The 21,235-nt window shown below is 43.7% G+C and overlaps 1 protein-coding gene across 1 annotated transcript in view; it reads left to right on the plus strand.

Annotated features, from left to right (window-relative positions):
- The window catches only part of DNTT (DNA nucleotidylexotransferase), a 1,058,258-nt gene that overhangs the window by 767,643 nt on the left and 269,380 nt on the right, over nt 1-21,235 (plus strand). Inside the window, exon 8 of the mRNA XM_085614981.1 lies at nt 13,300-13,402. Within this exon, the coding sequence (XP_085471107.1) occupies nt 13,300-13,402 (103 nt within the window). The remainder of the gene's footprint in view (nt 1-13,299; nt 13,403-21,235) is intronic.

Raw genomic sequence — 21,235 nt, forward strand, 5'->3', positions numbered from 1 at the left:
AAATTTCAAAAGCACGGGAGAGTCTTTTTCCGAAAGTACAAAAAGTTTTTTAATGTTGATAAAATTGAAAAGGTGTACAGTCAAGTATAACAATGCAACATGATCGAGGATGTGTAGAACTACCTACAAATCATGAACTAAAAGAACTATTCCATATAGTCTGATGAGTGTTGAATCTGGACATACAGAAAATATTTACTATTGTACAAATAAATGTTAAGGAAAAAGGTGCAAAAGTCGATGTTTCGGTCTGTTGTGGCAAAATTATCCGTCAGACCATCTTCAGGATGTAAAGTCGTATGTTTAAAAAGTCCCTTGACATTAGTCCACTGTTCAATTTGGACTCAATGGGTTGTGAAGGAAACACTAGGAAAGGTTCTTTAGAGTCTATTCACTCAATATAAACTGCTGTGCGCCATCCAATTAAAAGAGGAAGACGTCTGTCAATACATACAGTTTATCTACACGTGCGAGGTACAGGTCTCCCCTTCATTAGTGAAGAGTTACAATAACTCGCTGTTATGTCGAGTACGAGTCTACTAGCTTCGTAGAGTCTCCTTATGATTGTCCAGAAGTTCGTAAGGACTTTTGCATCTATTTCCTTTACATTTGTTGTATAATTGTGTATGTTTTCTGTATCTCCAGATTCTTCACTCATCAGACTATAGGGAATAGATGTTTTTGTTCATGATTTGTAGGTAGTTCTACACATCCTCGATCATGTTGCATTGTTATACTTGACTGTACCCCTTTTCAATTTTATTTATATTAAAAAACTTTTTGTACGTTCGGAAAAAGACTCTCCCGTTCTTTTGAAATTTCCTTCCACTCATTGATTGTACATCGCTCACTAATGTATTTGCAGCTTCTGCCTAATGATCACACACTGTTTGCAGTAATGAATTACCTGAGAGCAGCATTCAGATCTAGAAATTCCAGATGGGATTGAGAACTGTTTGGACTTTGTGCACTTGCACTAAATTATCAAAAGTATTTTTAATTGTATTGCTGCAGTGTTTTATACTATGTTTCTATCTTTTATAGTTGTGATCACTTCCTAATAAAGATTATCATTTTTATTATTAATGCACATTGCTCATTGCACTTTTTTGTAGGTTTTATCTTGCACCAAAGATATTTTATCAAAAAGCCCTTGTTTAAAAAAACATTATTATCTATCATTTGGCTGCTTTTAAAAACTTATATGATCTTAGTGATGTATGTATTTGCTATAGGGTTGCTATGTTCCTTTCAAAGGTACTCCGGATTAGAGAGACATTGAATGATGAAGGAATGGAACTGGTTTAGTGTAAAATCTTTTTATCCAAGAATATCTCTGGAATGCGTAGGGAAGATTATTTAAGAATAGCTATTGTGGGGGAAGCATTGTTTTCTTTTTTTATGGGGTTGCAGGACTTATTATATGTGATGTTGTGCTGGTTTTATGGTTTATTTATCTGAAATGAATAAAGATACTGAATGAATAAATGAATTTGGAGCAGCTTTTACTATGGATTGCAGAGTCGTTTAATCATTTTACATACTTGAACAAGGATATGATAAGTGATTGTCTCTCCTGTGATCGCAGTTATACTGCCCTTCGGTTCAAGTGTATCAGCTCACCATGGGTAGTGTAGGTAGACCCAAATTGTTCACCAATCCTGAGGAGATCCTTCCCGGTGATAAGGCTTGGGTTAGGACAAACTTTGTGACGGCTAGATTAGCCGAACAAGAGAATGTAAACCTCTTGTTAAAAATTGTGTTCTGATTCAGACCACTCTAGGTTTAGAACCCTATTTAGAAAACCTCACTGATACTTGGACACAGTCCAATCTTGTACGGCAAGAGCTTTTTGCCAAATTAAACCGGAATTATTAGGCAACAGACTTGATGTGGATAAGCCCTCAATCACCGACAATATCAATGGAGATGTAGGCCAAATTGATAGTTGGATTGAGTCTGCCTGCCTAGCCTTGGCACCAGAAAGTAGCACCCAACAATGTCACTCGAAAGGGCCTAGCCCTTGGTTCACCCCTTCGCTCAAAAAACACAAAGCTAGCCTGTAAACACAAAGAGAGGCAATGGAGGATAAACTGCTGCCAAAAAGCAAAAGCTGCTTATAAAGCAGAATTAGAGAAATACTATAAAGAAATCAAATTATCCAAAAAAGCCTACTCTGAGTCCAAAATTTTAAAGGTGGGAAACCACTCCAGAGAAATGTTTAAAATTTGCTCTAATCAGAAACTTCCGTCAATGGAATTGTGCGAAAAACTGGCTTTGTTCTTTCGAGAACAGAAATAGATATTATTCAGGCAAGCCTCCCACCTCCCAGTGTGGGAGATGATATACTAAAATCTGGCACTGACGCTGTAGCCCTAAATGTGATAGGAATCCGGGAAGAGCCTGGCCATGATCCAATCATCAATGATGAAGCTTGCTCTCTTTCTTACCTATCCCCCGGGATGATTCCCTGTGTGCCATAAAATGTCTCAAATCATGTTCCTCGTTAGACCCAACCCCCTCTTTTATTCTTGCTTGGGGGACAGAGGCTATTAACCCGCTGGTGAATCAGCTACTGAATACATCTCTCTCGTCAGCCACTGTACCTACCAAATGGAAACCTGCAAAGGTTATCCCGTTGCTTAAAAAAACCCAGGCAGACCCCTCTGACCCATCCAAACTACAGGCCAATATCCATCCTGCCCGCTTTCTTTAAAGTACTAGAGGAACATGTGAACCATCAGATATCATACATTGGAAGGCATTGCCAAGTACATGCCAGCCAATCAGGCTTTCACCCTAATCACAGTACCAAAACAGTGCTGTTGGAGGTTGTTGACTCCATCCGACTTGGTCTGGAAGTGGGTGACAGGGCGCTGCTGGTCCAGTTAGATCTATTGGCCACTTTTGATACGATCTCTCATTATATTCTCCTGGCCCATCTCCTCTCGATAGGCATTGGGAGCAGGCTTGGAAACGGCTGGCATCCTTCCTCGAGGGGAAGGAACAAGAGGTATGGTGCCACCCCTACTCGGCAAATTCCTGCAAGCTGAATGTTGGTGTTCCTCAGGGCTCTGCCCTGAGCCCGACTTTATTCAATAGTTATCTCACGCCTTTGGCTCCTATGGCAGAATCCTTCGGGGCAAAAACTGTCTTATGCAGATGACACCCAGCTGCTGTTCTTGTGGAAGAACAACAAGTACTTGCCCAGGCAAGGAAATTTGTAATTGCCTTTCAGCAGTATTTGGGTGGTTGTCTGTGAACCAACTTAAATGTAATGCAGGAAAGATGGAGCTGCTTTTTTTGGGTTCAGATGCGGAGACACCCTTGCAGTCCTTCTGGCCATCGAACAATCCCCCCCTTATCAAAAATCTGGTGGTGAAAAGCTTGGGCTTTAAATTTGACAGTCAATTGCTATTCCATACCAAAGTAAAATTGGTAGTGGGCACCTGCTTTGCCCTCCTGTGACTCCTTCAGAAGTTTCTGTTCCTATTGTCCTTGGAGGCCAGACAACAAGTGATTCAAGCCCTGGTCATCTCACGTCTTGACTATGGGAACAGTCTTTACTCAGGCATACCTAAGTACCTGATGGATAGCCTTTAGCTAGTCCAGAAAGTAGCGGCCCAAACTATTTTCGGGCTCTCCTGTGTTGCTCACGTGTCAAGCCTTCTTAGGAATCTTCATTGGCTGCCAATTAGGAAAAGGATTATCTTTAAGATGCTGCTTGTGACCCAGAAATCCTTGTACGGCATGGGCCCAGGCTATTTAAAAAACTGAATTTTATTCTATGCCCCACAGAGAGCTCTCTGCTCTGCTAATATCTTCCTGACCAGTACCCCACGTATCAAGAAGGCTAGGTCAGAGGGAAAGGCCCTCTCCTTTCTGGGCCTGTCCTTTTGGAAGAAACTGCCGCTGACCCTTAGAAGCATCAAGTCAACGCTCATGTTTCGGAAGGAGCTGAAAACTTGGCTTTTTTACACTCCATAGCTCCTTCTTGCCCCCGCTGACACTCTTCGGCAATCAGCGCCAGGACACTCTTTGGAGTAGCAGTTGCGCTTTATAAATATCCCTACATAGACATAGACAGCCTTTATTAAATAGATTTAGACTGTGGACCATCAGATGCCAGCTATTTTTAGGTCTCGCCTTGCTATCGCGTAAGCGATTGCAAAGCGAGACTATAGAATACGGGTTTCAAAAGTGCTCCCAAAAAGCGGATTGCATGGCTAGCACGCGCACAATCACGCGCATCGTGCCGCCATGCAATCCGCCTTTTGGGAGCATTTCAAAGGGTCCGCTCCCCCGCCCCCAAGCGCGCGCGCACCCCACGCTCCGCCGTGCTTGTTTTTCTTTTTATTTTTACTTCAAGCGCGGCCAATGCTTGAGTATGTTTTAAATATTGGTAGAACGAGCAGCCTATCAGATCACTAAATGGTTCTGTGAAACTACCCAGGTGATGCCAATCCTTAATTCATAACGGCAGCCGCGAGCGCGCAGAGCGCGCGCTGACTGTCTCCCAGCTGGCAGATGCCGGGCCTCGAGCAAAACGCACAATCTGTTCCCGAGCGCTGCAAACGCAGGGCTGGCTGCAGACGCGAAGCTCGCAGCTCACATCAATCACGGATCTTGGTAAATACATTTATTCCTAGGAAAAACAGAAAGCTTGGTTTTCGTCGTTTTTATCATGCAAGTTCATACTGGGAAATGACGAACGTCTGCGAGGAAAATATGGACTGTCACTGGTGATATCGTATGCACACTCGGCCGGTTTTCAATGCAACAAGGATTTTTTCCTTCGATTTTGAAGCCTTGTCTTCTTTATTGAGTTGCTGTAGGCACAATGTGCTTGGCCTACATTTAGCACACCATGCACGCTTTCTCTTGTGAAGCAGCCGGGATAATAGCTGCATAGGTTTTGCATTGCAAATATGTGTTTTCCCTGACTGTCCTTGTCTTTGTGCAGACAGTCCGAACACAACACCGCCCACTGCACGAGCATGCTGCTGTGCTAACGGGGCTGCACAGGTGTGTGTGTGCGCGTGCTCTGCCTGCCAGCAGGGGCTGGGACACAGCTCCCATCTGCAGCTCTCTCCGTCCACCATTGTGCACCAAGCCACATGGCTCTTTAAAAGTACCTGCCTGCCAAGTAGCGCCCCCTGCAGACACCGGAATTTGGCGCTATTTGTGTTGTGTCATCTGCCTAGTTTGGTCTCTTGTACAACCGCCCAGCTAGCTAGGAGGCGAGCACCGTAAGTTTGCAGCCGGAGTGGGTGGTCTCAGCTCACACGAGGACCCGCAGCCAGAGGTGTACCCGGGAGGAGAGTGAAGTTTAAGGGAGGTGGTCTTCGTGAAGAGCGAGGCGCAGAGGCAGCTCCGGGCTCCAGGACGCTGCTGTGTTTTCTGTCGGAGGCTGGAAAGTTCAGGCAGCCGGAGCAGTGCGTTTCTTGCACCCACAACCTTTCCTCAGCACTCACCGTGAGATCATGCCAGCCTACATTCCAGAGGTGGGGTCTAGCGCCGGGGAGCCAGACCACACCACACCCCGAAAAATGCACACTGTGTATACCTAACCTTCCATTTCAGACTTTGTTTTTGCGACACAAGCTTATTTTTTATTCAAACACTAAAGAAAGACATTTGACGATATTACACACCACTTCGACGGAAAGCGAACACTTCATTTAAAAAAAAAATATATATATATATATTTTTTTTTCCTCTTGAATTAGGCACTTGGCAAAAATTGCGAAAAACAGTGTTTTGGTTGTCGGAATGGGAACGAATACTGCAAAATACAGCGACTGCTGAGTCGCATTGGACCAAGAAAACATTTTGACTCAAGGACTCTGGCTTTTTTCGTGACTCTTTAGGAACCGGATAACTCTGAGCAGGACCCCAGTGGCCCTTGAAAAGAGTAGTGACTGCTTCGCAGAGAAGTGCTGGCGCTGCTCTGTGAAGAGTGCTACTCATGCAAAAAGCAAGTGCTGCTGTTGTCCTGTTGAAAGTGTCCCAAAGTGACGAAGTGACAATTCTGGGTTACTGAAAGTGCACCACTCGTGCAGAAAAGTACTGGCGTTGCAATGTAGAAAGGGCTGCAGTCTTGCTGACAAGGTCTGGTACTGCCCTGTTGCAAGTGCTACAAATACCTTGTTGCTTGCTACCCCTGCCATATATTTAAAAAATAGAAGCACCACTGTGATGCCACCATTGCTGGAAGGACCAGCGTTTTTTTCTTTCCCCCACTTGCCCCCCTGTGTTGCCTTCTGTCAGCAATAAAAACAAGCATTTGCAATGCATTAGGTCTCGCGTTGGAGCTATTGGCATTGTAAATACCAATGCTTTTTATTTATGTATTTTAAAAACCCGCAAGCGGTGCATGAACACACACTTTGTACTTGCACTCGTTGCTAACGAGAAGCAACTCTGGCAGTAAATAAGTCTCTTTTACTGCCAGCCTTGCTCCTCGTAAGCAAGCACTAAAAGTACAAAGTGTGTGATTATGCACCACTTGCAGCTTTTCTAAACACAAAAATAAAAGACATTGTCATTTACAATGCCAATAGCTCAAACTCACGCAAATGCGAGACCTATTGCATTGCAAATGCTTGTTTCCTTTGGGTCAATTTGGTTCGGAATCAGTGTGTCTTTGTCCTTGTGACGACGACTCTCCATACTGTACCTTTTTCTCAGAGGTTTTCATTTCTGATTTTAAAGAAGCAATTTTTTTTTAAAGTGTGACCCGCCATGCTTTATTTATTAAAGGTTCCTGTTGATGTTTCCTTGAATGTTGGTTAATTCTAAAATCAGCTGTTCATTTTCGCGCCAGCCTCCTTTTTAAATTTTTGATTAGTAATATGACTTGGCGATTCTTGCTATTCCTATTTCTGGTGCCGACTCAAAACTCGGATGTTTCACCAGAGTGAGCTTTATTTATGATTGCTTTTACGACCGTTCAAAGTACTGCAGAACTTGTTAACGTATTGAATTTTGTTTTTATCTTGTTTACATTGAAGTTGGCTGAAACTAGGCCACATTTGCTTTTATCAATGCATGCTTCAGCTGTTTCGGGGAAAGGTTGTATGGATTTGTGGAGTTAAATGGCTGTTAATTTGTAAACATGTAATTTATTGTAACTGTTTTGATTGTGGTTGCCTTTCTGCATGCATCATGTATGCTTAACATCGTATTTAACCAAATAAAGATAAGATAAGATAAGAATAATAACAAAGCATGTTGTCGAATATATAAAGATTACTTCTTGATAATGAACACACAAAAGGTTCAGAAACTTGCAAATACGGGGAAAAAATACTTTGCACTGTTCATGATTTGACCGTGGTTTATGTACTCTTGTCACAATTGAGCCCGACACACACCATAGAGCGCTGATGTTTTAGGTGCTCATGCTCGTAACAAACAGCCCTCAGCTGCATGAAATACCTCACAAATGATCAGAGGTCTAATTGAGTCTGAGGTTTGCCGAGTAGATTTCTGTATGAGACAGTTTATATCAAGATTATACTATTGAGCGAGCCCAAGTGTAGGAAGTAAAGAGGGGCATATCTACAAGGCGGCGATAATTTTATCGCTATATTACCAAGGTCACGCTATCGCGTGAAACCTTTCCTTAGCGCCTGAATTCCTAACCCCCAACTTTGCATCTCTAATGAGATGCAAAGTGGGCATTCCTCCCTAGATTAACGGGAGAAATGTCGCTAATCGACATTTCTCCTATTATCAAGCCTCACGCAAAGCAGCATAGCGACAAGAAAAGTAGCGATAACCTCTGTTATCGCTACTTTCCTTACGCCTGCTTTGAAGCTGACTTAGCCATGATATCCTATGTAAGGTGGATATCATGGCTAAGTATGTGAGGCCCTATCAGCAAGCTATCGCCAAACTTCCTGGGATTATCGCTGGGTTCCCAGGGATAATCTCACGTTTGGCAGTTAGCGCTAGGATTTTTATCGCTTTTGAGATAAGCGTTGCTAATAGCACGCTATCTCAGCGATAAAAATCCACGCTAGCCGGCGAGAATTATACAAGCGCTAAGTGCGCTTAGCGATAATTATCACCGGTTGTTGCTGATATGCCCTAGAGTTCTTATTAAAAACAGAGCTCTGAGGCATTCTTCATATTATCCTTCAGCCTGAACTTGTCCGTTGGTGTTAAAGAATGACTGCTAGCAGTATTTCTCCTGGCACAGTATTCCTCAGGGTGATTTTACCCAAACGCATCATCGGTGATGTTTATATTTACCCGGTCTACTTATGCTGTGCATTACTGCTGGAGATGAATGTTTCAGGTTGAGCATTACTGCGGATGCTACACAATCATTTTCATGTAGAGCATCGAAGGGTCCTAATAATTGCAACAATTTGGTGAAATATAATTGAGGAGAACGTTTTCATATTTGTCTCCAAAACTTACCATCATAAGTTAGGGAAGCATTTCAACCTTTCTCTTCTCAACTAAGGCTCAAGCATGGCCGATTTATCAGCACCACAACAACATTTTGATTACCAGAGTGCCCTATATAAATGGTTTATCCACATTTTACTCATACATTTGGATATATGTTCTTTAAAATGAACAAAGGGGGACAAAAGTTTTTATAGAAGAAACCCTTTCTTCATGCTGTCCTGCTGAAGGGGTTTGCTCATTTGTTGCATGCGCTCATTGAGTAACATTAGGATTCTCTGTCTCCCCCCCCCCCCCCCCCCCCCACTGTACATTGATACCACAGGCCAGCAACCCACCTCTGGGAATTGTTCCAGCCCCACTGCATGTAAGAGAACTTTGAAGTATTCATTTTTCAATGAGATTTCAGACATGTGGTGTGTACAGGATAAGGAACTTTCTGACATCAGCTAGCTTCTGCCAGAGCGCCTATACATCTGGGGACACACTTTGAGCCCAAATGTGTAGACCCAGGTTTGTAAGTTTGTCTCATACTCCAAACAAGAAGCAGAAATCCGTGTATAGAAAGGGAAGCCACATGCCAGCATATGAATAAGGAAAAATACCACGCCCTTCGTTGTCACTAAGCTGAAAACGTTCACTGCTGTATGGCTTTAAAACAGTAAAGCATGCCATTATATATGCAAATGAAAGGAAAGGGAACTCAGCCATACTAACGAGCAAAAAAGCCACATCCAACTTTAGTGAGGAACGTGACGTTCTGCAGGAAGACAGACATGAGGGACATTGTTTAGTTCGAAATATATTCACGTTCAAGGAACGGAATTCATCTTTTCAAAATGTAAGATTGATGGAATATCCCCAGTTTCTTTCTCTAGTAAGATAACCATAAAGCAGTTTTAAGCCAGTAAAAATGGACTTAAACCGAGCTTAATACTGATAGAAAAAGTCTAGTATATTTAGCCTAGAACTGTTTTAAGTCAAGAAACATTTTCTTTATATTATTTTAGGCCTGAAAAAAAACTGTGACGCAGGCTCGTCTTTCCTCATTTACGGCTGAATGAAGGCTTTCTTAAAACCAGAGCAATACTGTTTTTCTTACGAGCCCGCAGCAAGTGCTGCCAAATGATGGGTATTAGAAATGGGGGTCTCTTGTTGGCAGTGATTTGCACCCTCTGTAATTAGGGACCCCTCCTTCTAGTCAGGGTAAGGGGCTCACACAGCTAAAATAACCCCTGCTCACTCCCTTGGTAGAGTGGCACGAGCAGACAGGCTTATCTCAGAGGTAATGTATATAGCACTTGTATATAACACACAGTAACACAGTGAAAACACTACAAATGGACAGCACACAAGTTTACAAAAATAAAGTATCTTGATCTAAACCAATCAAGACCAAAACAACAAAAATTCACATACAAATATCGAAATATGACTTTTAAATGGTAAAAACAGTTATGTCCATGGGAAACTATGGATGCATCACTTTTAGCACAAAGTATCTTGAATGTGTCAAAATTACAGGACGAAAACAGGCGTGGGAAGGTGATGCGTCGGTTCCTTGCCCTAGGGGCGGTGATGCGGCAGTTTCTTACTGAGAAGCCCAGATCCGTTGTAGATTTGGCGCACAGGTGTGAGGTATGAGAATATCCAGGCGATACCGGACGACGCAGTGTCAATCCAGGTGCTGCGTCGATTTCTGCAGCCACAGACAAGTGATGTGTCGACTTTTCCAGGTGCACAGCAGGGCCTACGTCGGAGTGGGAGTTTTGGACTTCGGAAACTTGGCACTCGGTACTTGGGCGGCAGCGGTTTCTTCGGCTGCTGACTGGCACGGAGTCAATAATTTCAGCCACACCGCAGCGCTGCATGTGTTTTTGAACCACATGGCAGGGAAAAACGTGGCTGGAAGAGTGAAGCATAGATTTTTAGCAACAGGAGCAGCAAAACAGCTGAACTGGATTTGGCACAACAAGGCAGGTCAGAACTCCCAGCAGTGGAGTTCAGGGATGCAGCAGGTGAAGTCTTTGTGCCCCTGAGACTTCTTAACAGGAGTCAAGCTCTACATAAAATCCGTGGAGAATCTTCTCAAGAAGGATACACAGCAAAGTTCTGTCTTTGTCCTCTCCAAAGCAGAAACAGCAAGTGTAGGACAACCTAGCAAAGCAGCACTGAGCAAAGAAGCAGTACTCCTCCTCACAGCTCTCCAGCTCTTCTCCGTGGCAGAGGTTCCTCTTTTTTTGAGGGGGAGTTTTATATAGCGCACGTTTGACCCAAAGGTATCAGAGCACTTTAAATGAGCACCAGTTGCATTACAGATGAACACATTTATTTTGCTAGGCACAGAGAGATTAAGTGATTTGCCCAAACTCACAGGATGTTGAGTGTTCCTGCCGCGACTCGAACCCGGTTCCCCTGCTTTGAGGTCATCCACTCTAGCCGTTAGCAAAATGGACCAAGTTTAGGAAGTGGATGTGCCTTGCTTATTTCCTCAAATGTTTAAAAGATACCCATTATTGGAAAGCTGACCAAGGGTCGTAATTGGGAGTAATGCCAACACCTTAAATAGCTGTCCTGAAATGCCCTCTGTGGATTGGGGATATTGCAGAGAGATGTAGATTGATGGAACACCGTAATATGGCAGATGGATCGAATATTTTACACACCGAAAAAGTCTTTAACTTGGTGTGTTTAAAATAGGCAGTATCAATCAAGCTCTTATCAAGTATGACCATCTGTGGTAAGGTGTAGCATTCTGACTTCCTTTGCCACTGGTTCTGTGACTTTTTTCGATGCTTTTGTTTTATTTTATATCCTAAAATTATATCACCAATACAGTTTTTTGTCCTGGTAATAATACTGTTTGTACACTCTTATGGGGGCTTCTTTGCATGATGTGCTTCCCACCTTTAGTGTGCTGAAAATCTCCTTAGCTTTTCTCCATCCCTCTGCCCCCTTCATATTCCTGCTCTGAATTTTTTTGCATGGTTACAGTGGATGTTATCATTAGAAAGCTATTTAATTTTTTAAAATATTTTTAAATATTCACTATAGTTGTTCAAGTCAGAATTTAAGGTAAGTGTAATTCCAGGATACTGGACTCTTTATTTTGGCCCAGTGATTCCAATGGCTTGAGTTGGGCCTTAAATCTGTCGAGCAGCATGTAGCACTACAACTCTTCCTATATCGGAAAAGAATTTAGACAAAACCTGAGCTGAGGAACTATTAGTACTAGCATGTGCCTAGTAAAAACACAATCCAGGATACACTTTTTACTCTTTCATATCATTTTACCTTTTTGAGATTATCTATTTCGGTTTTAGTGCAATATTCCCTTACAGCTACATTTGTTATTTCTTCTTAGATCTCTTTCAAAGAATATGAGCAATGCACAGGCAATGTAATGTGTTCAGTTACTGTAGAATCTTTTTTGCTGTTACAGGGATGTGTGAAGTTTTGTGTAATTACAGGAAATTCCCGTAAAATGACACAACATTTTGTATAATTATGTAAAATGGAAATCCTGCCTTCAACCAGTGCATGCACTCCGGTGGGAGGCGAAATTAGGCATCTTGGTTGCAGCACTTCTTCACAGTTTTCAATGCATTGATCAGGAAGGAGAATTAGGTTGGCTGCATGGACTTGGAGACTTAAATCCTGTAGAAGGTTAATAGAGTGCAGAACATTTTCCCGTTAAAAGTCGGTGAGGTTGGGCCCTGGAGAAGTCTCACGTGAGGAGACGAAACGCGTTGGCTACATTGTGGAAATTATTTTTATGAAGATTTGAATAAAGAAACTCCTCTGAAAGAAAGAAACACATGTGAATAGAGTTAATACATCCTGTCTCTCAATTGATATACATCATATAGCTATAAATGATAAATTGTGTGTACCGATCATTCTTAAGTAACTGCCATATTGGGCATTGCTCTTGGGAGGAAGATTAGAAGTCTGTTCTTCCAGATATTGGGCATCACAGGAATGTGACCTAAATTCACTTTATGTGACAGGTGCGATTTCTCTTGCCTCAGTCTTATTATTTGTAAATAAAACAATAAAGCTGATAGTACTAGCATGTGCCAAGTAAAAAAAAAATCCAGGGTACACTTGTACTCTTTCATATTATTTTATCTTTTTGAGTTTACCTATTTCGGTCTTATAACAATATTCCCATACAGCCACATTTGTTATTTCTTGTTTGTTCGCTTTTGAAGAATGTGAGCAATGCGCAGGCATTGTAAAGGGTTCAGGTACTGCAATATCTTTATTGCTGTTTCAGGGTTGTGTGAATTTTGTGGTAATTGCTTTTGTTTAATTACAGGAAATTTCCATAAAATTGCACAACATTTTTAATAATTATGTGAAATGCAAATCCCGCATTTAGCGCCCTCTCATCCATTTTGTACACAAAGACGAGTTTGCATTAAAAAAATACAGCAAAAAAACCAAGTGCCATGAACAACAGCTGCTTGAGTTCTGGTTGTTTGCAAATCCATTCATCTGTGCTATGAGTTTGATGCAAATATGGCATAAGTGTGCGACACAGCACTATTTTAGGAATTTCGCTTAATAATCATAGCACAAAAGTCTGGAAATTACGCAAATTATGCAGAAGTAGTTTACATTTCGCCAGGGCCTAGCTGTGATATCATCAGGTATTGTCAGCAGAGTAATGCCTAGCATAACTGACTGGTCTTATGCTTACATTTGAGAACATAACATGAGATGTGAACATAATGTGTATATTGTAAAATAAATGGACAAGTTGACTGACGGAGAGATGGATGGATGGATAGATAATAGGTATACAGATATCACCATACCATTATAAGCGATAACTGCTATTTATATGTTTTATTTTTCTGTTGCACTTCTTAGAGGAAAGAAAACAGGACATGATGTTGACCTGCTGATTACTAGTCCTAGCCAAGGAAAAGAAAAAGAATTGCTGCACAAAGTAATCCGCCTTTGGAAGCAGCAGGTACGTCGCAGAAATATGTACTGCATTTATTTCCGTTTACTGTGTGTGCATAATACGTTTAGGAAATTACATTTTCTGTGCTCCTATAATTTCCGAAGTGTAATAAAAATGTCAGCAAGTACAATGAAATGCCATAAAGATATATGTTCTGGACCGGCCCTCGTCTCTAATAGCCTATCTGCACACGTGTACCAAGCGCGCAGGATATGGACAGTGTATTAAACAAAATGGATGAATGTTGGCAAATCAATCTATATCCCAACATCCTGTCGGTCTATTGAGGGGTGCTGCACAGAAGAAACTACGGGCCTTATTTATGAATAGTGTCCCATTGCTGCAGTAAAACAGCGATACAACTACTTACCTTGCGACACCATGGATGCACCGTATTTACTGTACCATGTCTCAAGGATTGACAGATACGTCAGGAATCCTGACGTATCTGTAGTTGCAAAAATGGCGCATAACAAGGCCCCCATGACCAGACCTCCGTATTGAACACAAGTGGGCACAGTTCATACCGGCGTCTCCTTGGCTCTCAGTGGCACACTGTGTAAACAAATTCACTGCCCCTCACTCCCCCAGATCTCGCACCTACGGGTCTGCGAATGGTACCACCTCTATCTGCTGTCCCAGCTCTGGATAATAGAATATGGAAGTCGGCTGCAGTGCGGGCCTGCGTTGACATTGTGCTGATGTGAGAGGAATAGGATACTCCGAACTCGCTCCTCGAAAACTAAATCGACGATATATGAGAGAGCTTGGAAGATAGCTTGGGTGGAGCAGGAGATGAGTCAACGTCCCCCCCACACCCCCGGGACATAGCGGTGCAGCCCGTTTGAGTATAAAAGTGTGCCCAGAGACAGCAGACTCGCTGGGTCTGCGTTGCTCAGCAGCAGCCTCAGCCAGCCCCCAAGTCTGACGAACAGCGCGCATGTTCACACGCTCTGCTGCCACTCTCCCTTTCGCAAATGGTTATTATAATTATACAAAGCCAGGGTTCTTGGGCTGCAGCGCTTGACAAGGACAGCTCAGGAGGGGCTAATATGCGTGACTTCGCATTTCAGTGCGGTGATGCGGACCACCACACTGAAATGCGTTAGTCTCATGGATTTCACTGCAACACTTCTACAAAACTTTTCTGTGACGAAAAGCCCACCCTGCATACATTAAACCTGGTGCAGGTATAATGTAGGGCAGGGGTTTACAAAGTGACATATCTGCCTAGATGCGTCACTCTGTAAATACGGTGCTGTGTGGCACATTTTTTACGCCGCTGTAGTGTCACAAATAGTGATGCTACTGCGGCTTAAGGGCCTCAGAAATAAGGCCGTACGTGTTTGCTATTTCCCACACTGAAAGGGCCCAATGATTCTGCCGACTAGTAACAGTAGCAGTAGGGGCAGTGGTAGAAGTAGAAGTAATACTAAGAATAAGAATAGAAATAATACAACTACTGCTATTTGGCCAGTATTGATATGTTTTTCCTATATCCCTACATGGATTTATAAAATGTGAATTCACTGCTTGGGGTAGCTTAGCGCTGAATAGCCGATGTTTACTTTTGCCTAAATTAATGACACTCATTTTCTCAGTCTCAGAAGGATGAAAGGTGAAGTGGATATGCCAGGAATTGAATCTGTGATCAAACAGACTCTTAAAGAAATGTCAGTAGTCCACGGAGCCACCAGAACTGGACATGACACATTTGAAATGTAATTGACATGGGACTGTATTATGGAAAGTTGTGGGAAAGCTGAGCTTGTAAAGATATTGTTTGCTTAAGTTTTAGCAGCACCTTTTGCACTGTGAACACATGCATAAATCATGGAATGGGAGTATATTTACATCTGGTGTTAGCTAATACCTTTTGATTGCACTGTGTTCTTTAAGGGCTTCAGACAGCCTTTATCGTGCAATGGTCTGTAGTTGTTTAATTCATATTTGTCATCGGCTATAGAATACAGCAACATGTCAGTTCACTTCAGAAATTGGTTACCTTATCTGTAATTGACAGCATTCCACGCTTTTACGAAAAGCACATACACCCACTATGTAGCTCACTTCTTTGCCAGAACATCAGTTGGAATGAGAGCTTTTTAGGCCATAAAACATTCTTTTGCTTTTACCCAGGTGTTTTGTATTAGGGATGGCTTGACAGCTCCTCCAAAAATAACATTTTGCAAACATAAAAAAAGAAGCACTGACAAAGCCAAAAGGCTGGCTCCCAACGCCGGACCTATTGGCTTTGCCAATGAGTATGTGCACTCAGTGGTGGCCGGAAATTTAGGCAGGGAGAGGGGCAAGCGGGCGCACACACACACACACATATGCACTCACTCACACCCATGCATTCACAAACACGCACACAAACACTGACCAAACACACACTGACAACAAATTCCTACATTTATACATACACGAACACACGGACCAAACATTAAAAAACATAAAACTCGCCTGCCCTGTGGCTCCCAAAGAGGAAATCCTCAGAGTTCCCAGGAGGGTTGGGACTGCTGCCTTCTCTCATTGGCTGACCTGAGGTCTGGAGTCCACGGGCCGGTTGGGGGCAGGTCCCAATGCTGGTTTTGACACATGAGTTGTCACTTTCAATTCTTCGGGAGGCAGCCAGAACTTCTTAGTGCCTGGTATAGGCAGACTCTCCTGGCATAAGGGGTTTTCACTGTATCCACTAGCAAGGGGTCATTCTTCACTCCACAGCCAACTAAGGCCCACACAGATCTTGGCACTTTGTCGGCAGCAATTACTTCCATGGATGCCCTCGTGGCATAAGGGGTAGTGCAATGAGGCAGTAGGGACTTCACGCTACCCGCACAGCACTCACTGAATGGCTGATTTGACAGCAACTGTCTCCTGGCATACGAGGGGCCGCCCTGATCCTGCACACTGGAAATGACCTGATTAGTGCACAGTGGTGTATCACACCTTGCTCGGGGAGTGCTCTTGACAGGGTTCCCCTCTGGACCTTGCTCCCTCCACTCTGGTCTGAGCAAGGAGGTAGGCACTGATGCTCCAGAGAAGGTGTTTTTTATTTTCTTGGTTGGTGTCTCTTCACCCAGCAGGGTGACCAGCAGGCCTTGGCACCCAATACTGGTCACAGACAGACGTCTGGCAGAGTTACCCCTCCTCACGCAGCCTGTCTGGCGCTTGGCGGATGACAAAGTCATAAAGTCCATTTACAGACACCAAATGTGATTTAGCATCTGGGTCTTCAAAGTTTTATGCAGGGGTTCTACTTCTTTTGAAGTGTATACTTTTTCTCTCTGTCTTGAAAGGCTGCCTGTCACAGCCGTAGAGACTCCAAAGTTGATATTCTTACAAAACAGGCCATGAGAGTGACTAGATTTCACCCCTGGATATCAGCCACAGTGATATGTGCTTGAAAGGGTTAATCCCGGAACCCCAGCCCTACTCTTTAGTATTCCCTTATCAGCCTCATCACCTTCCTGAGATGTTACGAGGCCCTTTCCTTGTGATATCTCACAAAATATAAGAAAAACATTTGAAGTGTTTACTCTCTTCTTGCAAGCACACATACACCAAGTCAATGCTTTCATTGCGCATGCACTTCACAGCACTACATCTATCAAACAATGTATTCCTCTCTGGGTTACACTCACCCAGAACACACACTCTCCATGCATGAACTGCACAGCACTGCTTTATCCCTGCATTTCACCCTTCTCAGGAACACATATGTTCAGTGCAGAGTTACCACTCCTGTGATGTGTAACACTTTACATCCAACTGATGTATGCCAAGGGTGAGTTAGGAACATAGCAGTGGAACTTCACTCCTATTGATCACGAGTCACGACACGGTATGCTGCCACCACTGCATTTGCACTGCTTAACTCCTTGTAGAGGAAGGAGCCTTCCACCACTAGGAGGGTAGATTTTTGGGTGCTCCTCCCGGTCCAACAAGACCGCAATCTGTGAGACCGACTTGTGTCATGGTGCACACACTTAATCCGTGTTTGCCTATGACAACAAAAATCAGCATTAGGGATCCAGAGAGCATTACAGTTGGGCACTCAGGGCAGGGGCACACCTCCATTACCATGATGAGGTATTTTATGTCCCAACAGATGCCCCTCCCACATCAGGAAACCCCAAACCTACTCCTAACCTGGAGAGGTTGGGTGATCTGGCTAGTAAAATCGGGGGAAATGTCCATCACCATTTCTGTGGCTCACTCCAGCTCTGTGCTCCACCACAGAGTCTAATCTTGTAAAGTAAAAGGCCACCTCAACAACTTGAAATTCTCTCTCTTCATAGACAGCAACCATTTCAGTGGCTTATGATTCGTTAGCACAACAGACTTAGTGGCAATATAATATGGATGAAACTTACGCAAGGCCCACACAATGGCAAAGCACAAATTCTCAATAGCCACTCAGTTCTGTTCTCTGGGTAGTAGTCTCCTACGAATAAAGGCTACCAGATGCTCCCTACCTTTGTCATTGAGTTGAGCCAACAACATTCCAGCTTCTTTGTCGGAGGCATCCATCTGTACAATGAAAGGCTCACTGTAGTCAGGTGCTCTCAGTACCAGTGCAGTGCATAGTGCCTTCTTCAGTACTTCAAATGCTTTCTGATACTCTGCTGTCCATATTACCTTCCTTGGCTGTTTCTTAGAGGTCAAAACAGTCAACGAGGCAACTGTACTTCTATAGTTAGCGGCAAAGCTCCTCTAATACCCTGTGAGTCCTAAAAAGGTCCCCACTTTAGTCTGGGTAGTATGCAATATCATCCAGGTAAGCCACAGAGAACCTTTCCAACCCTGCGAGAACATGGTTCACCAGATGCTGAAAAGTAGCAGGAGCTTTCTTCAACCCAAAAGGCATCCCCTTAAACTGAAAGAACCCCTCTAGTTAGCACATTGGTTCCATATATTCTTAGAGCCATGTGATCAATTAAAGCATATATATATGCAAGTAGCCAGCAACTTAAAAATCTGAATAACTCCTGAGAATATTCCCCCTTACCACTAGTTTAATCTTCCCCTTAGTTCAATAATCTTCCACACAGTTTCTCAGATCCTTGCAATTTATAGTTTCCCTTTGTAGTATTCTTCAATTTCTAGTATTTAGCAGTGGCGGCCGGCACAGGTATGGGCGGAGAGGCAAGGCAGGGGGGGTTGTCTGGAAAGTCGACATACGACGGGATAAGGTAAGTTAATAAAAATAAAAAAACCACTTACTTTGCATTCACCGCATCACTAACTCGGCGATGCGGCGAGCATAAGGTAAAGGGTTTTATATTTTTTTGATTTAATTTACTTATCCTGTCATATGTCAACTTACCCGGCATTTGCCCCACCTCACCCTTCTCTGTGCCAGCTGCGACTGGTATTTAGTCTGTTCAGGTTCCCCATCAGAATAACTGACCAGCCTGCTAGGTGAACACTTTTGGGAAGCAGAGGTGAAATTAGTAGAATTGTCTGTAAGATCAATGGTGTCTCAAAGTTGAAGCACCTATTAGGTATAGGGATGGTCTATCTACAATTATATCGAGTCCAACATATTAATATGTATTCTTTTGTGCACATGTCAGAAACAGTGTCCAAAAAACTCAAATCTGTCTGCTTTTTTAAAAATTGTTTTTATTTACATTTTTCTTGATTGTAGTACAGATACAGTGGAGATTTAAAAAAACAAGGTCTTCTGCAGTGTTACCTTGACAGTAATGTTCAATGGCAGCGATATATATGAAAGTAACAAATAAGTTGTCAAAGATAGTAATTCAATGTCCTTATTTCTCAGACCTCCCCCTCCCAATCCTCTCCTCCTGACCACCCCCTGGCCCCGGGGGTTCACTGCGAGTCTTCCATCCGGAGACCATAATGTTTTATCCATGGTTTCCATATTTTGTGAAACTTTTTGGGACAGCCATGGGCTATATAAGTCATTTTCTCTCCTGACATATACATGTCCATTCCCCTCCTCCACTCATCCACTGAGGGGACTTGTGCTGTTCCCCATTTGCGCGCCAAATCCCGCTTGGCCACCACTAGCCTTAAGTTGAGTAGCATTAGCTTTTTGGGGGGGAGATCAATCTCTGTATGTATACCCAGTAAAATAAACTTGGGGTTCAGGAGTATCTTATCCTCCAGTATGTCTTCTAACTCCTTCAGTAGGGATGCCCAGTATGTGTGTATGTGTCGGCATTCCCAAATCTTATGGAAATAAGTGCAATTGGTCATGTTGCATCTAAGGCAGTTGTGGGTGTCGGCCCTCCCTATGAGGTGAAGTCGAGCTCTTTCATAATATACCCAATGCAGGTATTTAAATTGAAGCAATCTAAGACGGGACTTAATGCCCACCTCCCGAAGGTGCATCAGCGCTATTTCCCAGTCCAGGTCCTCAATCTCGCCTAGTTCAACCTCCCATTTCGCTCTCAATTTCGTTAAAGAATCTGGTTTGTTACTGATTATGGTGCGGTATGTCCAGGACACTGCCTTTTCCTTGATTTCACCCATTAAGAGCCGTCCCTCTAAAAGGCCATATTTGTGGAGAGTGTCCACGTCTATACCTTGTGCCCTCCAAGCATGTGCCAGCTGCAGTTATTTATAGTATTGTGTCTTGTGCATGTCATATTCTGTGTTGGACTTGGCCCTTTTTACAGGGTCATCCCTAAACTGTTTGCCTTTTTCCTAGCCTTTTTTCTGACATGGTGTTGGTGGTTTTAGGACTCTGGGCTGTTTAGCAGTGCAGAGTGTGTGTGCTCTCTGCCCTCCATAGGCTAACATTGGGAAACCCCCCTTAGGGGATAGCTCCTAAATGGAACAAAATAGGTATGTCATGTTTGGTATGTGTGGAATGGAAATAACAAATGCTGCGCAATGGTGTGCGCAGGTTTATTTTCACTATTTCAGGAATGCCACTTTTAGAAGTTGGCATTTCTGTGTGCTATGTGCCTGCCTGCCTGATGTGTATTGCATGTCTGGTTCTAGAAGTGACCGGGGCTGGTGAGGTGTGGGTGGCTCCAGGGAGGGCAGTGTGAGTCAGCACTAGGCTGAATAGAAGATCTGCAATTGGAGTAGTGGGAGGAGAAGTCCCCTGTCCCTGAATAGATCTGTGCCTGCCCTGTACAATCTTGGCTCAAACCCCTTGCAGTGTGTCTGATGACCCTGCCCAGCTCACAAAGGAGGAGGGACGCCTAGTAAACAAAATACTCTACACTCCCCCAAAGCCCCTTTCTAGTAGCCGGGCAGAAGGGTGTGACCCCATGAGGTTGTTGTGCTTGTGCTTACTTGAAGGGGACACTGCTGGGAGGAACCGCCGTGGAACCCAGCTGCTGGCTCCTGGGGGTCCCTGCGTGCTGGCCCCTGTGTCCAACTTTGCCCCTCTGCCTTCTACAGGACCAGGAAGGGGCTTTTGTTGGAGCGAAGACTGCTGCTCCAGGAGGACTGCCACACTGCTGGATTTGACTGTTCCCAGGAACTGCTGTCCTGTTCTGCTGAGCTGCCATACTGCCTGCTGATCTTGTCCAACATTGTCTGAGTGCTCTCCTGGCTTCTAGCACCTTGTGAGCACTATATTCTAATTACCAGAGGGAATACCGGCATGTGGGATTCCCCCTGGGCTGCCTGCGGATGAGTGGGAGCCCACACCGCATGTGGACACCTTCTAAAACTGGAGCGGGTGCCCACCCTGCATTTTCTTCATATTTTATTAGCAGGAGCCCATCCCATGTTTTGTGCCTTCGAGCGGGTGCCCACCCCGCATTTTCTGCATATTTTATTAGCGGGAAACCACCCAGCGTTTTGAAAACTTCGGCGGGTGCCCACCCCGCATTTCTGCTTGTTCTG

Source organism: Triturus cristatus, chromosome 1_2 (assembly GCF_964204655.1).
Source record: "Triturus cristatus chromosome 1_2, aTriCri1.1, whole genome shotgun sequence".
In the NCBI taxonomy this organism is placed as follows: Eukaryota; Metazoa; Chordata; class Amphibia; order Caudata; family Salamandridae; genus Triturus; species Triturus cristatus.